At 37.7% G+C, this 17514-nt stretch overlaps 1 protein-coding gene across 2 annotated transcripts in view; it reads left to right on the top strand.

Annotated features, from left to right (window-relative positions):
- LOC115209385 (GTP cyclohydrolase 1-like) overlaps positions 1 to 17514 on the top strand; it is a 156751-nt gene that overhangs the window by 26330 nt on the left and 112907 nt on the right. For both annotated transcript variants that reach the window (XM_029777771.2, XM_029777770.2), the window contains exon 2: positions 14292 to 14401. In XM_029777771.2, coding sequence (XP_029633631.1) covers positions 14292 to 14401 — 110 coding nt within the window. The remainder of the gene's footprint in view (positions 1 to 14291; positions 14402 to 17514) is intronic.

Raw genomic sequence — 17514 nt, forward strand, 5'->3', positions numbered from 1 at the left:
GGGCAGCGCTCTATATATTTCAGCCTGTATTTTGACATAGATCCTAAAAATACGACAGGCAGTCCCATAATCTTTATCCTCTCAATCGAGAAAATTTCTCCGGATATCTCGCGCTATTTTCTTCTAACTGTTGTTTGGTTGTGAAGTAGAAACTTCCACCGTACTTCTGTAAGCACAGTGGTATTGATCTCTCTTTGTGCTTCATTGGATTAGACATTGGGGGAAAAGAACCACTGATAGGTGTTACAAAATTCTTTCAGTTGATTCTTTGTTCAGGAAATTTTGTCCATGTAACAGCAAAAGCAAAACTGGTTCCTTTAATATTCGTGGTATCTGTTATCTTTTCTTGTTTCAGTTATTAGACTGCGGCCATGCTGCGGCATTGCCTTGAAGAAATTTTAGTCTAGTGATTTGACCTCAGTATTTATTTTTGAGCCTGGTACTATCTAACTCTTTTGCCGAACAGCTAAGTTCGTCTTTATGTTCTGAGTTCAAATTCCGCTGAGGTTGACTTTGCTTTCATTCTTTCGGAGTCGGTAAAATAAGTACAGTTGAACACTGGTGTTGACGTAATTGACTTAACCCCTCCCTAGAACTGGCTGGTTTCGTGCCAAAATATTAAGCCATTATTATTATTATTATTATTATTATTGTTGTTGTTGTTGTTGTTGTTGTTGTTGTTGTTATTATTGTTATTATTATTATTATTATTATTATTGTTGTTGTTGTTGTTGTTGTTGGTAAGCTGGATGAGTTGTTAGAGCTTCGGAGAAAAGGCTAGCCATATTTCTTTCGACTCTTTAAGTTCTGAGTTAAATTTTATTTTTATTCAACATGTCTGATAATGGATGTGTTTGAGAAAAAACAAGAAACTGAATCAATTCTAGCCATACAGCAAAACGTCATTACAATGAATTTGATAAAAACAAAGACTGATAAAACTCAGTTAAACTGCAAATATAGAATGTGTGGAAAAGAGGATGAAAGCTTATCTATCTTCTGAGCAGTATGCTGACGCAAAAAGCGTATAAACGCTGGCCTGAATGCATCTCAGTGGACTGAGATGCTAGCTAAGCCTGTAAACTTGAAGTGACAGAAAAGTGGTACAGACACGATTCCCAGGCTGGTAGGGTGAATACTGATTACAGGAATTTATGTGGTTTCTGCATAGAAACTGATCGTACCTTTAAAGTAAGAAGACTAGATATAATATTGGAGTAAAGAAAAAAAAATATGTAAGATTATTGACTTTGCCTTCTTATAAAGAATTTGTATTCTCTAGGAAATTGAGAAAATTGAAAAATATTAGATCCTAGCTTGAGAAATAGAGAGATTATAGAGCAGAGGTGAGAAAATGTGTTGTCAATGAACCTCAGAATAATATTTTTGTTAATTAAGCTAGCAAGCAGTTGCTTTTGCTCAATAACAATCAAGAAGTGCCTGAAATGATCGAACGCTAAAACTATCGATCCTCTCTAAATTGCAAAGAATTCATCGGTGAGCATGATTAACGCCATGAACCCTTTGAAGTAAACAAACAGGTCGGCTCCAACTCAAAACGATTTTATCAAGAACTTGGTAGAAATAAAATAGAAATCAATGTAGCGCCAGCAGCAGGGAAAGAAGAATTTTGTTGGGGAGTTTAGGAAGCGAAGATATTCCCCTTGGAAAAGATTGGTAAAAACAACGAACACAGCATCTGAAAAATCATGCATGGCCATAACAACGGAAAAAGAAATCCAGACATTGCAAAGCCAAACTATTGTAAAGCACTAGGACATGATTAGATTGCTAGCTTCTGGTTAGACTAAATAGTCTGGCAGAGAAGTTTAATGAAATACTGACGGAGTTGTAGACAACACCTGACTGGCGCACCAGAGAGAATCTTAATCCCCCAAACTAAAGAAACCATAGATACTTAAAACTACGAACTCATAACCTGCCTTCCTACAACCAGCTAAGCCTTAATAGCAATAATATTACAGAGATTAAGCAAACATCTAGAAAAAATTTGTTTAGAGGGAGGCAGATGGGGTTTTGTAAAAACTTATCTAGTTGTAAAAATCAATTACTGTAGCCAAAAACTAAAGGAGAAAGACCTGAGCAAAGATTGATTGTCAGATAGCTTTGGACAGTATTCTAAACACATGGATCCTAGAAACACTAGTCATGAATTAGATAGCGGCAATAAAAAGAAAATACACGATACATGTCATGAATAAAGGACGAACAATTTTACAGATGCAAACAACTTGGGAGCTTATAAAAAATAGACCGATCCTCATTAGAAGAAGAAACTGGAAGGGGATTGCTCTCCCCATCCCTTTTCTGCCTGCTGGCATTAGAAACAAATACTAGTGTAAGACAAGCAACCAACACTTGTGTATGAATGATCTCGAACTAATAAGCAGCACATGATAAGCAATAAGAAACACTACTGCAGATAGTTCATAGATTTATCAAAGAAGCTATAATGAGATTCGGCTTTGAAAAATGTGCCAAAATGATCTCGAAGAGAAGAAAATTAAGAGCGCTAATAAGAGAACACTGGCCATGAAACGGGAAAAAGAATTACTTAGGATCCTTGAACTGGATATTGTCTAACACACGCAAATGAAAGAAAAGTTGAGAAGGCGTGCGCGCACACACACGCACGCACACACACACGCACGAACACACACACACACACGCACGCACACACGCACACACACACACATACACACACATACACACACACGCACGCACACACACACGCACGCACACACACACACACACACACACACACACACACACAAAACACACGGGGAAAGAAAAAAGGAAAATAATGACTGCGTTTAGAATACATCACCCAAAGTCTGATACAGAAATGTGGGAAGGGGAGTATGCAGCAAGAAAGCTACTATAAAATGTCGAATGAGGCTCTACAAAAGAAGTCTTTAGTAGAGAACGAAACAGAAAATTACTTTCCATCATCAGGGAAGTCAATAAATATAAATCAAATGCCAGAGTAACAGACTTATATGAAGAAAAAGAATAAACGGAAATTGTGTAAAAGCTAAAATTTAAGCTATAACTAGTGTTTCAGAATGCCATGATAAAGTGATGGTTAGAAAAGCCCCTACATGCCCAATATCAGACAACAAGAAAGAAACTAAATAGAGTGAATGTACACAAGGAAAAGTTGCAACATTAGTTGAGAAGCATTGGATACAAAACAGGCTGAAAAATACTTGACTGCGGCACAAGCCAAGCTTTTTCCAGCAGAAACCACGAAAACATATAGCAGAATATAGTAAGTGCAGAATATGTGGAGATAGGGAAGAAAGCATTAGTCTTCTGACTCCCAGTCTTAGCCAAGAGAGAATGCATTATATCCATAACTGGATATAATGCATAAGTTGGGACATACGTACACTTGAAGTTAAGCCAGCATCATGAAATACTAACAGAAAAGGGAGGCATCTGCTAATACACAGATATAAGGAGATCAAGGTAGATATTCTTAACAAGGATCACTGGGAAAATAAATGCTTCCTAATCAATGTATCAGTCCGAACAGATATGCCTTGAAAAGATAAAGCATTTATCAAAATATAAAGATCTGGAAATGAAGATAAATAACATATGGGGGTTAAAACAGAAATAATCGCTAAAATAGTAGCTGTTTTAGGAATGATATCAAAACATATGTATTTACTTACATAACAAAAACCTCAGGAGTTCCAAATATGTACAACATGCAGAAAATAGCACCTCTAGGCACTGCAGATATATTACTCTCTTTTACTCTTTTACTTGTTTCAGTCATTTGACTGCGGCCATGCTGGAGCACCGCCTTTAGTCGAGCAAATCGACCCCGGGAATTATTCTTTGTAAGCCCAGTACTTATTCTATCGGTCTCTTTTGCCGAACCGCTAAGTGACGGGGACGTAAACACACCAGCATCGGTTGTCAAGCAATGCTAGGGGGACAAACACAGACACACAAACACAGACACACAAACACACACACACACACACACACACACACACACACACACACACACACACACACACACACACACACACATATATATATATATATATATATACACATATATACGACAACCTTCTTTCAGTTTCCGTCTACCAAATCCACTCACAAGGCATTGGTCGGCCCGAGGCTATAGCAGAAGACACTTACCCAAGATGCCACGCAGTGGGACTGAACCCGGAACCATGTGGTTGGTAGACAAGCTACTTACCACACAGTCACTCCTGCGCCTATTATTTACTTTCAATACAGAACTGTGCTTGATATGCACCGAAAGCGTATCAATGGTAATTAACAACAACAACAACAACCGTAATAATCCTTTCTATAATAGGCCCAAGAAAACAATTTTGAGGGGAGGGACAAGTCGATTACATCGAACTCAGTTCTTATCTGGTATTTTATTTTGTCGACCTCGAAAGGATGAATGGCAAAGTCGCCATCGGAGGAATTTCAACGCAGAACTTAGTCAGAGGAAACGCCATTAAGCATTTTGTCTGCAACAGAAGCAATTCTGCGAAGCTCGCTGTTTTCAATAATAATGATAATGATTTCTACTATAGGCACAAGGCCTGAAATTTTGAGGGAGGGGGAAAGCTGATTTGATCAACCCCAGTACCTGACTGTTACTTATTTTGTCGACGCAGAAAGGATGACAAACAGTCAACCTCGGCGGAATTTGAACTCTGAATGTAAAGACGGACGAAATGCCACTCAGCATAAGTGCTATGGCGTACTTACGATTTTGCCAGTTCACTGCCTTAATGACAATGATAAAATGGTAACAATTTCTTGATTAATATTTAACGGATTAAAATGGATTGTTATTCAGTTTAGTTCAAGGAAATACGTCAATAATTAGACAAACATTAGGATATGATGCTGAAAGTTGTCCTGTAAATGTTTGAGGAGCATTGAGTGCTATAAATATTTTATAGTTAAATTAGAACGGTAGAAGTTTGAATCAAACAGCATAAGTACTTCGTTTTAAAATTCTATCATCGTTTGTTTCCCAAATTGTTTTTGCTATACTAAACGCTTTGTAAACAATATCATTAATGGTTATAGGTTTTGATGGACTAATTACTAATTCCCTACAGGTTCGACGAGGATTGACAAAGGAGTGTCTGTATTGCTTGAGCTGAATAAATTACGATTATTTTCCTATTTGCCACAGGGGTATAACATGAGGGGATCATTACGAGGACAGTTTATAATAAAAGTGGAAGGGAAGAAAGAGAGAGGAGGATAAAATGAGATAAAAGTATACATAGGCGCAGGAGTGGCTGTGTGGTAAGTAGCTTGCTAACCAACCACATGGTTCCGGGTTCAGTCCCACTGCGTGGCATCTTGGGCAAGTGTCTTCTGCTATAGCCCCGGGCCGACCAATGCCTTGTGAGTGGATTTGGTAGACGGAAACTGAAAAGAAGCCTGTCGTATATATATATAAGTGTGTGTTTGTGTGTCTGTGTTTGTCCCCTTAGCATTGCTTGACAACCGATGTTGGTGTGTTTACGTCCCCGTCACTTAGCGGTTCAGCAAAAGAGACCGATAGAATAAGTACTGGGCTTACAAAGAATAAGTCCCGGGGTCGATTTGCTCGACTAAAGGCGGTGCTCCAGCATGGCCGCAGTCAAATGACTGAAACAAGTAAAAGAGTAAAGAGTATGATATTTACATAGTATGCGAACACATCTATGATGCAGTATTCGAGATAGAGGAAAACCTCCAACTTGGGCCATTCAAGTAACTGCACAGATCCAAAATCACCCTGACCACCAAGGCCTAAGCTCCGACCAGTTCTACAGGTGCATTCTCCACTTTACAGGCGCATTCATTCGAAACTTTTTGTCACAGTCACCCGCCTGGTGGGACTTTCGCGCCTGTAGAGTTTATCACAAACTTGTTGTGCCCCTCGGTAACACTGCTAGGCTAGAAATTTTTAGAAGTTATTCATGGTAGTTTCCGGTCCTAAAGTCCAACGAAACAGATCAACTAGTTCATCCTCGTCAACGTCCAGAATTTTTCAGAGAACGTCGTGGCTCTAATCCGCCATTAAGTCTTTATATACTGCTAACGTAGAACTGCTACCGACCGCAATGGGACATTGGGTGACTGGTAGAGATGGGTGTCAGGCGCTCAATCTTGCTGTTTTCCTGACCTAGGATTGCAGTTTCTCCAAAGTTATTTCAAAGATATACTTTACATATGTTTCTTAAATGATCCTATGATATATTTCAAATTCAAGAAAGAAGTTATAGTAATTTCAAATTTACGAAAAGAAAAAATCAAACACTTCGGAGAAATATGTTGCTATCCCAGTGATAGCTATATATATATATATATATATATATATATATATATATATATATATATATATATACATAAAAAGAAAGAAGAAAGCAAATGACCACTGATGAGGTCACAGAAGTGAGACGAAAGAACTCTGGTCGAAATGCAATTAATATGAAATAAAGCTGAAGCAAGTGCGTGTGTTTTCATTGGCTAAACTAGCAACATGACTATCCCCCAAAAAACAACAATATATATATATATATATATATATATTTATATATCATATCATATCATATACACACAAGGTCAGCAATTTCGGTGGAGGGGGTAAGTCAACTACATCAACCCCAGTGCTATCGAGCTCGAAAGGGCGAGAGGAAAACTTGACTTCGACGGAATTTGAATCCAGAACATAAAGACGGACTAAATGCCGCTCCGCATTTTGCTCGGCATGCTATCGATTGGGAAAGCTCGCCTCAAGGAAAGAGAGGTTGAGAAGAAAAGGAATGTAAGCGAAAGATAAGCAAACCGTACAGGAAAAACATTCTGCAATTGTAATTACATCGCCTATAACAACACACATGATACTAATCACTTACCTATATTATAAGAAGATATTTTGATCAATTTGCAGCAAGTGGCATCGAAGGAAATATAAATGTCATTGAGACGAGTACTTGATTGAATTTCGATTAACCGATGAACAAGTGCAGAATTTCCTATGGATTCTATGACTGATGGCGAGAAGGGAAAGAGTGATTCACTTCTTTAAAGTTGCACCAGTTAGAAGCAACGCAATTTGATCTAGTTATCATTATACTTGGTCCGAATGCTTGCAAATGAACTCGCAGAAACAAGAGCTAGGTGGTGGTGTTAAATCAGACGACAGATTGTGCCTATCATCCCAGAAACCCAGAACACGTAGAGTGCATTCAACGAGATTCCACATTGTTTGTGTCTCCACAGTTTCACTCAACAAGAATTGAATTGATTTTTAGGTTATGGGAGAAGGTACGTTCCCAAGGTATCATGCGGTGAAATCGAACCAAGAACCATATGAGTGTGAAGCGAACTTGTTGATAACACAGCCATATTTGCGCCCATAAACTTTTTTGCTGATGTTTCCGTTGCACTAACAAACACTGTAACCCTCGAACAAGTTACAATCTGGGACACAGGTTTATTAAAAAATTTAGAAGTATAATAACTACGTCGTGGGAGAGCCATTTCAGCCAATTAAAATCAAACAAAAATGGTTATAGAAAAGTGAATACATTTAAAAAACTTTTTAAATGTTGACAATAACTCTTCCAATAACTCAGTGTGATCACTTTCTAAACTACTAAAGTTCCGAAATTTATTAGTATATTTTTGTCAGTAACACACTGAACCAGTGTTAGTATAACTGGGGACGTTTTGATGGGATGGAGTTTAGAAGGATCAAAACTATAAGTCAAGAAGACGCAACTCGGTTATAAGGCATCGCTGTTTACAGTGGCAAGCTAGCTGTACTTCATAGTTGACCTTATCAATGAGTTGTTGAACTGAACCAGTGAAAGATTAAACTTTCTTTTCCGAGATCAAAATATGATAATGACAACACTGCGAAAGTACTAAATATTTCTGATAACCACGCATTAAAAGTATCAGCCTTTTTAAAGTTGTGTCTTGTTTTGTCATCCATTTTGGTTTTATTAATGTGTATTTGTCTTCTGATTTAGAATAACATTTTTCTTCGATTCAGTGTTTTTTTCTTTTTTAACACTACTTTCTACTTTCTCTTACTTTCTCTCTGTAACATCTTATTTTATTTCGTTTTTATATTAAGTTCCAGCAGGCTAACAACCTAATGAGTTGTGGGGCAGTCCTTTATTTCGATTACCATTTATTAATTTAAATATTAAATAGTTCCGAATATTGTAGAGTATCTTTTCTATGGAGATATCCACGTGATAATGTTTGACAATAGATGAACAGATGGACTTTTCAAAAGAATCACTGGCAATAGTTAATCAGTGTTCTTCATCAATAATGCAGGCCACCTATCTTGGTGAGCATAAATTATTGATTAATTTGTGAGACACAGCAACTCGGCTGCTTGCTGTGTTTCTATAAACTTCTGGTGTTCCTCCCTCACCCAACATAGTCGCTTGGAAATAGCGTCAGTAGCTTTAAGAGACGACTGCTCACTTCACAGGAATTACAAATGTCACATGTTGGAGACACTTCTATTGGCTGCTATTGTGAAGAGAAATATTTTCTTTTTTGAATAGTCTGTAGAATGCAAAACTAGCAACTTGACAGCAGATATTTCCCGGCATTCAGTAATTTTTAAAGCATTCTTTCAAGAAAAATATTCACTCCCTCCCCACTCATACGACGTGGTGGAGCTCAACACTATAAATAAATAACTTAACAACCAAATAAACAAACAAACATTTTGAATGAGAATTTGAAAAGCAAAGATTTTGTCTCAGAAGTTAGCTATATATATATATATATATATATATATATATATATATATGTATGTATGTGTGTGTGTGTGTGGTGTGTGTGTGTGTGTGTGTGTGTGTGTGTGTGTGTGTGTGTGTGTATTGAAGACAAGTTATAGGCTAATTTCTTTTGTATGTTTTCCTTTTTGTTTAATAGAATTACCATTCACGAAAATGTCTTAGAAAAATTCCCCCTTTCTACTTAAACTGTGATATGCAGAGAGTGTATTTCAGTCTTGTGACTCGAAGAGTTCAAATAATTGTTTATAAACCTAAAATCTGATTTCACAACGGTAAAGTACATTTATCTACTTCATGCATTGAATGTTGTAGTGTCATAAATGAGAGTCGATTACTGGATACCTCGTGATCAGTGTCGTTCATTAGTGGGAGGGGCTCAGAAGATGGTGAGTTGGCGGAATCGTTAGCATTTCAGGAAAAATGCTCTTACAGAATTTCTTCTGGCTTCTTACGTTCTATGTTCAAATTCTGCTAACGTTATCTTTGACGTTCATTATTTCAGGGTCGATAAAATAAAGTACCAATCTAGTGGTATCGAGTATCGAGTAACATCTCTCCTAAAAACTGCCAGCCTTTTTGCCTAAATTAGAAACCATTAATTCTTTTTACAATAGGCACAAGGGTGGAACTTTGAATGAAGGGGTTGGTCAATGACATCGACCCCAGTCGATGAAAGGAAGAAAGGTAAATTCGACCTCGTGGAATTTGAACTCAGAACTTAATGTTGGAAGAAATGCCACTTAGCATTTTGTCTGGTAGGTTTCCGATTCTGCTAGCTCGCTGCCTTATTTCTTAAAATGATACTTGTCCAAGGTGTCTACAACGCGAATCGATTCTTGAAACCATTAATTAAAACGATGGGATCAGACCTGTTAATTTCCGGAGAGACATTATTGACGGGAAATAGGCATAGCCGGGGGGAAAAATCCAGCTTCCATTTTGAACTCACTGGAATCTTCCCCCTTTTATGTCATTACCCACCACAAATTCAAAATTACATCTTTCATTGAAAAAGCCTTTTATTAAACCATAGGGATCAAAAACAGCAGTTTGAGGTTTGCTCTGGATATAAACTGAACATGTCTGATGCTTTTCTTTAATGACAAAGACAGCGAGAGACAAACAAAATGAGAGACTGAGGTCTTGTGTGCTCGCACGTGCGTGTGTTGTGTAGAAAAATAAAGTCCACCGATCGTCCAGTTCCTCAGTGGCTTTTAAAATCGGTCGTTTAGCAATTTTAATACTTCATTGACGTAGGAAGTTGTTTTCAACCGAATATTTTTCGTTCGTTTGATTATCTCGATGGATCAGGCGCTTGATTTTTTACATTGTCGCTAAATATAGATAACATTCTACATTTAGCGACAATGTTCCCACTGCTGCTGCTGCTGCTGCTGCTGTCAGTCATGATTAAAGTCAAAGATATTCCAACTGTGAACTTGTCATCGTCTTTCTTTCTAAGACACGTTATTATTTCAGCGAGATTTAGCTGCTACTTCTAGCAGGTAAACAATCCACGTAAAAGCCTACTCGCTGGGTTTTCTTGATCAAAAAACATCATCAAAATATAGGTTTTTGTTTAAAAGCAGCAATAATGCAGAACATTTGAATTAAAAACGTTTTAAACAGAATAGAGAGCGTCATTCCTAAAGCCACAAGCTCATTCAGTTGCCATTGACACCCCTCCTCACCACAGACGAACTTTCTTTCACATCCATTCAGATTCGGTTAGACGACTCCCAAAATCGATTCAATCGACAATACCTCACTTCCGACTTGATCCAATATATGAAATCAGTGGTAGCGATCGAACTTCGTATTGAGATAAGTGCAGAGTGACTCTTGCATTGAAGTTCGTCCTGCAACTTCTTGATATCCTGTTTGACAAATGTTTTCAACTATAGCCTTCATATATATTGAAGGCGGCGAGTTGGCACGCCGGGCGAAATGCGTAGCCGTATTTCGTCTGTCGTTACGTTCCGAGTTCAAATTCCACCGAGGTCGACTTTGCCTTTCATCCTTTCGGGGTCGATAAATTAAGTACCAGTTACGCACTGGGGTCGATGTAATCGACTTAATCCCTTTGTCTGTCCTTGTTTGTCTCCTCTGTGTTTAGCCCCTTGAGGGTAGTAAAGAAATATATATATATATAGATCAGAATCGAAATCGATCAATGGAAATTGCAGATGTGTTACCAGTGCCGGTGGCATGTAAGAGAACCTTCCGTTTCGCGACCGTTGCCAGCACCGCCCTGTTTCGTGTCCGTTGCCAGCCTCGCCTGGCCCTCGTGCCGGTGGCACATAAAAAGCACCATCCATTCGTGGCCATTTGCCAGCTCTGTCTGGCACCTGTGCGGGTGGCACGTAAAAAGCACCCACTACACTCACGGAGTGGTTGGCGTTAGGAAGGGCATCCAGCCGTAGAAACACTGCCAGATTTGACTGGGCCTGATAAAGCCTTCTGGCTTCACAGACCCCAGTAGAACCGTCCAACCCATGCTAGCATGGAAAACGGACGCTAAACGAGGATGATGATGATGATATATATATATATATATATATATATATATATAGGTTATGAGAGGTAATGGTGTCAATAAGACCCAAAAGTGTCAGGTAATACTGAGTAAGTGCTATGGATAGACTATAGTTAAGCTCCAGGTTCGGTGATTATGCGAACGAGGAGTCCAACGTCGGTCATATATCAGCATGCGTATATATATATATATATGAAGGCACATGTAACCATGATTCTATGTATCCATGACTGCATGCCTGCATATGTGCACGCGTGTGTGTTTGTATGTGTCTTTCTCTACGTCAGTGTTTGTGTTGATATTGTCGCAAAAGATTGTTGTCTGCGTTTATGTCTCGTAACCTATAGCTGCTACAATAAGTGATCGCTAAAATATATACCAAACTTTAAAAATAAGTACAGGGTTGATGTGATTGGCTAAAACCCCTTCTAGGTGTTGCTCTACCATGACCTTACGGGTTCTGCTTGGTTATTACAAGAACAGAATGACTCGCATCAAAGTAGCATTAATTCTCTAGATCGTTCAATTTTTCTCAGCCTATCAATGGTCAGATTAAGTTAACTACTTGAAACAGCTGTAAGTCAAGCCAAATTTCCTGCAATAAATAAAATGTGTATTGATTATTATTTATTCCTTGTCTTACGAGGTCTGATCAATAAGTATCCGGACTATTGCCATAGTAACGAAGCTAATGCACGCAGAGTGAAGCTGCTTGGCACAAATCCACCTTAAAGTCTGCTATGCATGCGCACTAAGTTTCAACGTTTTAGCCCGCTTCTGCTGTTTACAGCAGTATTTGGAAGGAACGTGTGTAGCGTGTGATAGTTGCATTGACTACGACAAAGAAAGTTGTCATGACGATACCTGCTCAGAGTCCTACGCAAGGTTGCAGAAAGTGTATGATCCGCACATAAGTGTACGAGTAGTTCAGACGCTTCCAAGATGGCCGAAAAAATGTCGATATTAGCTAACGTTCTGGGAGACCCGCGACTAGCAGAACTGAGCAAAACATCGCAGATGTACATGTATCTATGAGGGGAAATCGTCGAACCACCATCCGTGAGTTATCAGAGGATGTGCAGATTAGCTACGGTTCAGTTCAGTCCATTATCACTGAAGATTTGGGTATGAGACGCGTGTCTGCCAAGTTCCAAAACTGCTTCCAGCTGACCAAAAAGACACTTCTTGATTGTGTCGAGAACGATGAAAACTTTTTGAACACTTTGCCTAGGCCTCTGAGCAAGTATGGCCAAGCTTTTGGCAAAATTTGATGCAGATTCTCTACTCAACTTTCTCTGTCATGGTCAGTGCGACGATCACACGCTACACACCTTCCTTCCAAGCACTAATATAAACAACGGAAGTGAGCTAGAAAGTTAAAACTTAGTGCGCATGCACAGTAGTGTTCAAGGTCAATCTGAGCCAAGCGGTTTCACTCACCGTGCTTTAGCTTCGGTACTAAAGCAACAGTCCAGATATTTATTGATCAGACCACGTATATATATATATATATATATATATATATATATATATATATATATATATATATTATATATATATACACCTATATATATATATATATGCATACATACGCATCCCCCCCACACATATAGTAAGAAAAGGGAGGAAGAGAATTTCGATTATCCCCACGTGGTGAGTTGTAATGCAATATATATATATATATAGCAATCACTTGTAGCAGCTATAGGTTACGAGACATAAACGCAGACAACAATCTTTTGCGACAATATCAACACAAACACTGACGTAGAGAAAGACACATACAAACACACACGCGTGCACATATGCAGACATGCAGTTATGGATACAGTTTACATTACGTAAATATATTTTAAAATATACTTTATAAGTGAAAGAGTAGTGTGTTTGTCGACCGGTTTCGCTTTCGCTAATAATGACATTGAAAATACATTTTCGTATTTTCTTATTTTCTTAAGAAAATTTTAGTCAATGTTCTTGGAAGGAAGTTTGTGAGTGAATCAACATACAACGTATGTATATATGCACTAAGATATTGTTAGTAATCACAATCAGAAAGTGTTTTAAGCATATAAGACAAATATTTTCTGACTTACTCTACCTGAAAAGGATTCATAAAGTACATGAATATTCTTGAACTTCCCTGAAATTGCAACGATAGTTCCCATATTAAACATAATTTTGATGTTTTAATTGTGCTTCAAAAGTTTATATGTTTCAAACGATTAAATCTTTTCAGTTATATGTATTTATATAGACAGTGGACAATTTAGACACCGTAAAATTTAATATCCCCTTATTGAAAAGTTACACTGGAATGCTCCACAAAATTTGATGAAAAATTTTTTATTTCATCTGCTAATATGCCAGATGTCTGATAATGTGATAGGTGATTTCAGATTCCATAACGCCCCAGTTAAAAATAAATTACCATGCTGTTGAAACATATATAGCATGTATTGTACTGTTATTGTCCATTCATATTATATATATAAACCTTTGCAGCATTTTGTTACCCATAAGGGCCCATAATCTAGCTTCTCCAGCTTATGAATAAATCCAGCACTTAATGAAGAGATCCTCAAACTGTATGAACGTAGATAAACAGCAAAATATGACTCACAAACTATATAGCAATGAATAAAAGAATACGAACAAGCAGAAAAAAAGCTTGCCTCGCACGGGAAAAACAAAAACAAAGAAACCCCCCCCCCCGACCAAAACAAAATAAAGCAAATTGTCACATATAACTTTTAAGTATTGCAACTGGTTAAATATATTACTTAATAACAGAATCTCAACTTACAATGAATGGTTTTAAAATTTCAATTTCGTGTTCTTTTCTCCATGCTTCTGAAGCCTAAAGATTATACTGCCTGTAGCGCTATTTATATTTTTATTTTCAATATTTGTAGATATATTAAATGATGCAGTTTTTGATGAAGATCATGATGAGATGGTTATTGTTAAAGATATAGAAATGTTCTCCCTCTGTGAACATCATTTGGTACCTTTTATGGGAAAAGTAAGTAAAAACTTCCATCTTAAAACAAATTCGTGTATGCTTGTTTGTAAAAAATAAATGTTTCGTTCTCGAGCTATGCCAAGATCATAATGACCGGTCTCCAGGTTTCCATGGCGTACATATTCCCCCAGATGGACGGGAAGCCGATTAGTCGGAGAATTACTCATTTTTGCCAGCTGAGTGGACTGGAGCAACGTGACATGAAGTGTTTTGCTCAAAAATACAACGCATTGCTCGGTTCAGGAATCGAAACCACAATTTTACGATTTTGAATGTATAATGTTTATATATATATATATAATATATATATATATAATATATATATATATATATCTATATATATATATATATATATATATATATATATATACAAATTGAGATAGGGGTTGTAAATGCAACCCTCCATGGGATAACATATATCCAAAATACTGCTAGTGAAGTACCCAACAAAGTTAATACATAAATGTTAAGGATTGCGATGCAATCAATTCATTTACTGTATTATATGGGCAAAGGTAAAATGATTTACCACAAATTACTAATACAAGATAAGAAAATGGAGAAATACATCTAAATCAATATCAATTACCAGATAATACTCAATCACATACTTTATTAAACCACCACATAAGAGACTGTAGGATTAAATATAAAAGCAGAACAAATCAGTGTACATAAAGGAATGTACATAAAAAAGTGTACATAAAAGAGTAATGTTGTATAATAAGTAGAATATATATAAAAGAGAATATAAATATAAGTAAATATAAATATAAGTATAGGTTACATCTTACAGCTGTTTCGGCCATGTAGATAAGTATGTCTCATTTTACCAATATTAGCCCTTTATGGTTGGTCAATATATAGATATAAATGAAACATTTACAAAAATATCATAAGGCCTCTTATATCTCTCCCGCCTTCGCTCCAGGGAGAAGAATTTTAATACTTTCAGTCTTTCCCAGTAGCTGATATGTTGCATTGAGATGATCTTCTTAGTGTAGATTCTTTGAATTGCTTCGAGTTCTGCTGTTAGCTTTATATTGTGTGGTGACCATAGTTTGGAGCAGTAGTCCAAGCGGCTGAGGACGAATGTCCTCCAAAGGACCGTCAGTGTCTCCTTCTCTCTTGTTCAGAAAGCTCGGAGAATCCATCCAGCTAGGCGTCTGCATTTTATTACCAAATTGGCAATATTCACTTGGAAAGATGCATCATTGTTCATGTCAATATATATACGAGTATATATATATATATATATATTATATATGAGTATATATATATGTTCATTTATTTGTTTCAGTCATTTGACTTGGGCCATGCTGGAGCACAGCCTTTAGTCGAACAAATCGAACCCAGATCTTATTCTTTATTAACCTAATATTTATTCTATCGGTACACATCAAAGAGAACATGCAGACAGTTCTGTCCATTGTATTTGGGGGTATATTTCAAATGCCTTCGTTTTGGTGCGCCAAAGCTGGATGTGACTCTGCAGAAAATAATTTTCTGCATCAAAGCCCGCCGGTTAGAGAACATGGTATTTAAATTTAAATAATAAGGGTCATCCCTCTTATATATATATATATATATATATATATATATATATATATATATATATATATATATTATATATATATATATATATGTTGACTGGTCCTTTACACAACACACATCTCCACCAACCATAAAACATCTTGGCAGATCTTTGTAGACACCGTCACAGACATATGTGCAAAACACTCCCCACCAAGACCTGTGAACAAAAAGTGCAGAATCCCCCAAAACAGAAAAACCATTATCAGAAAAATAAAAAGAACAAACAAAAAATTAACAAACTAAAGTACTGCCAACAGCAACACACACATTCGACGGCTATCGCACTGCTTGAATCCAAAAAATATAACCTCCAACAATGCATGAAGACCCTCATCAATAACCAAAGATCAGCTGAGGAGAAGTGGGCCATTGAAAAATCAAACAACCCCAAAGTGTTCTTTTCATTTGCGAGGAAACGCAGGGTCACTGTCTCCATTGTTGGCCCTCTAATTGATGAAACTGGCACTCTCCAAGATAATGCCAAATCCATGGCCGAGATACTGCAGAAACAATACTGCTCTGTTTTCAGCAATCCTGATATGGCCGATCTGGGCTGTATCAGTGATGTCAACCCCCTACACACTATATCGGACATAACGTTTAGTGCCCCTGATGTCTTAGGCGGCGATAAACGAAATAAAACATTCAGCAGTAGGCCCCGATAGGTTCCCTGCTTGTGTCCTGAAGGTGTGTCGACACCAACTTGCATCTCCCCTTGCTAATCTGTGGAGAAACTCACTGGATGCTGGCTATATTCAAAAAACCTTCTGTCCAGTCTGTTGTCCCAGTTTTCAAAAAGGGAAACAAGTCCCTTGCAGTGAACTACCGTCCGATCTCACTCACCTCTCATATCATCAAGGTATTTGAGAGGGTGGTGAGATCTCGAATAACCCAATTTCTGGAAAGCAACAGACGGCTGATCTCCAACCAACATGGGTTCCGTAATGGAAGGGACGCCTAACGCAGCTCCTGCATCACTTTGATGACATTTTGAGAGCTTTGGGAGAGGCTCCAACACCGATGTCATCTACCTTGATTTCAGTAAGGCCTTCGACAGGGTCGATCACAAGATCCTATTGAAAAAACTATCCAACATTGGTGTCTCTGGAAAGTTACTGAAATGGATCAAGTGTTTCCTGACAGACAGATCTCAACATGTTTGTAGTTGAAGGGGTAAAATCAAGCCCAGCCAAAGTCAGTAGTGGCGTTCCGCAAGGCACTGTGCTGGGCCCACTTCTTTTCATCATTTACATTAATGACATTAATGACATCATCAAGCACAGCAACATAAAAATCTTTGCAGATGATTCCAAGCTACAGAAGGTCATAAATGAGGCGAGTGACCAGCATGCCTTCAGTCACATCTACTGGCTGTTATCCAATGGGCAGAAAAAAACAATATGCTGCTGAACGAGGATAAATTTGAGTTAATCCACTTTGGAAAAGAGGATGCCCTGAAACTCCCATACTCCCTTCCTTTAGGTGAAACTCTCGCGGCGTCAACAACATCAGAGACT

The sequence above is a fragment of the Octopus sinensis genome, linkage group LG3 (assembly GCF_006345805.1).
Source record: "Octopus sinensis linkage group LG3, ASM634580v1, whole genome shotgun sequence".
Classification (NCBI taxonomy): Eukaryota; Metazoa; Mollusca; class Cephalopoda; order Octopoda; family Octopodidae; genus Octopus; species Octopus sinensis.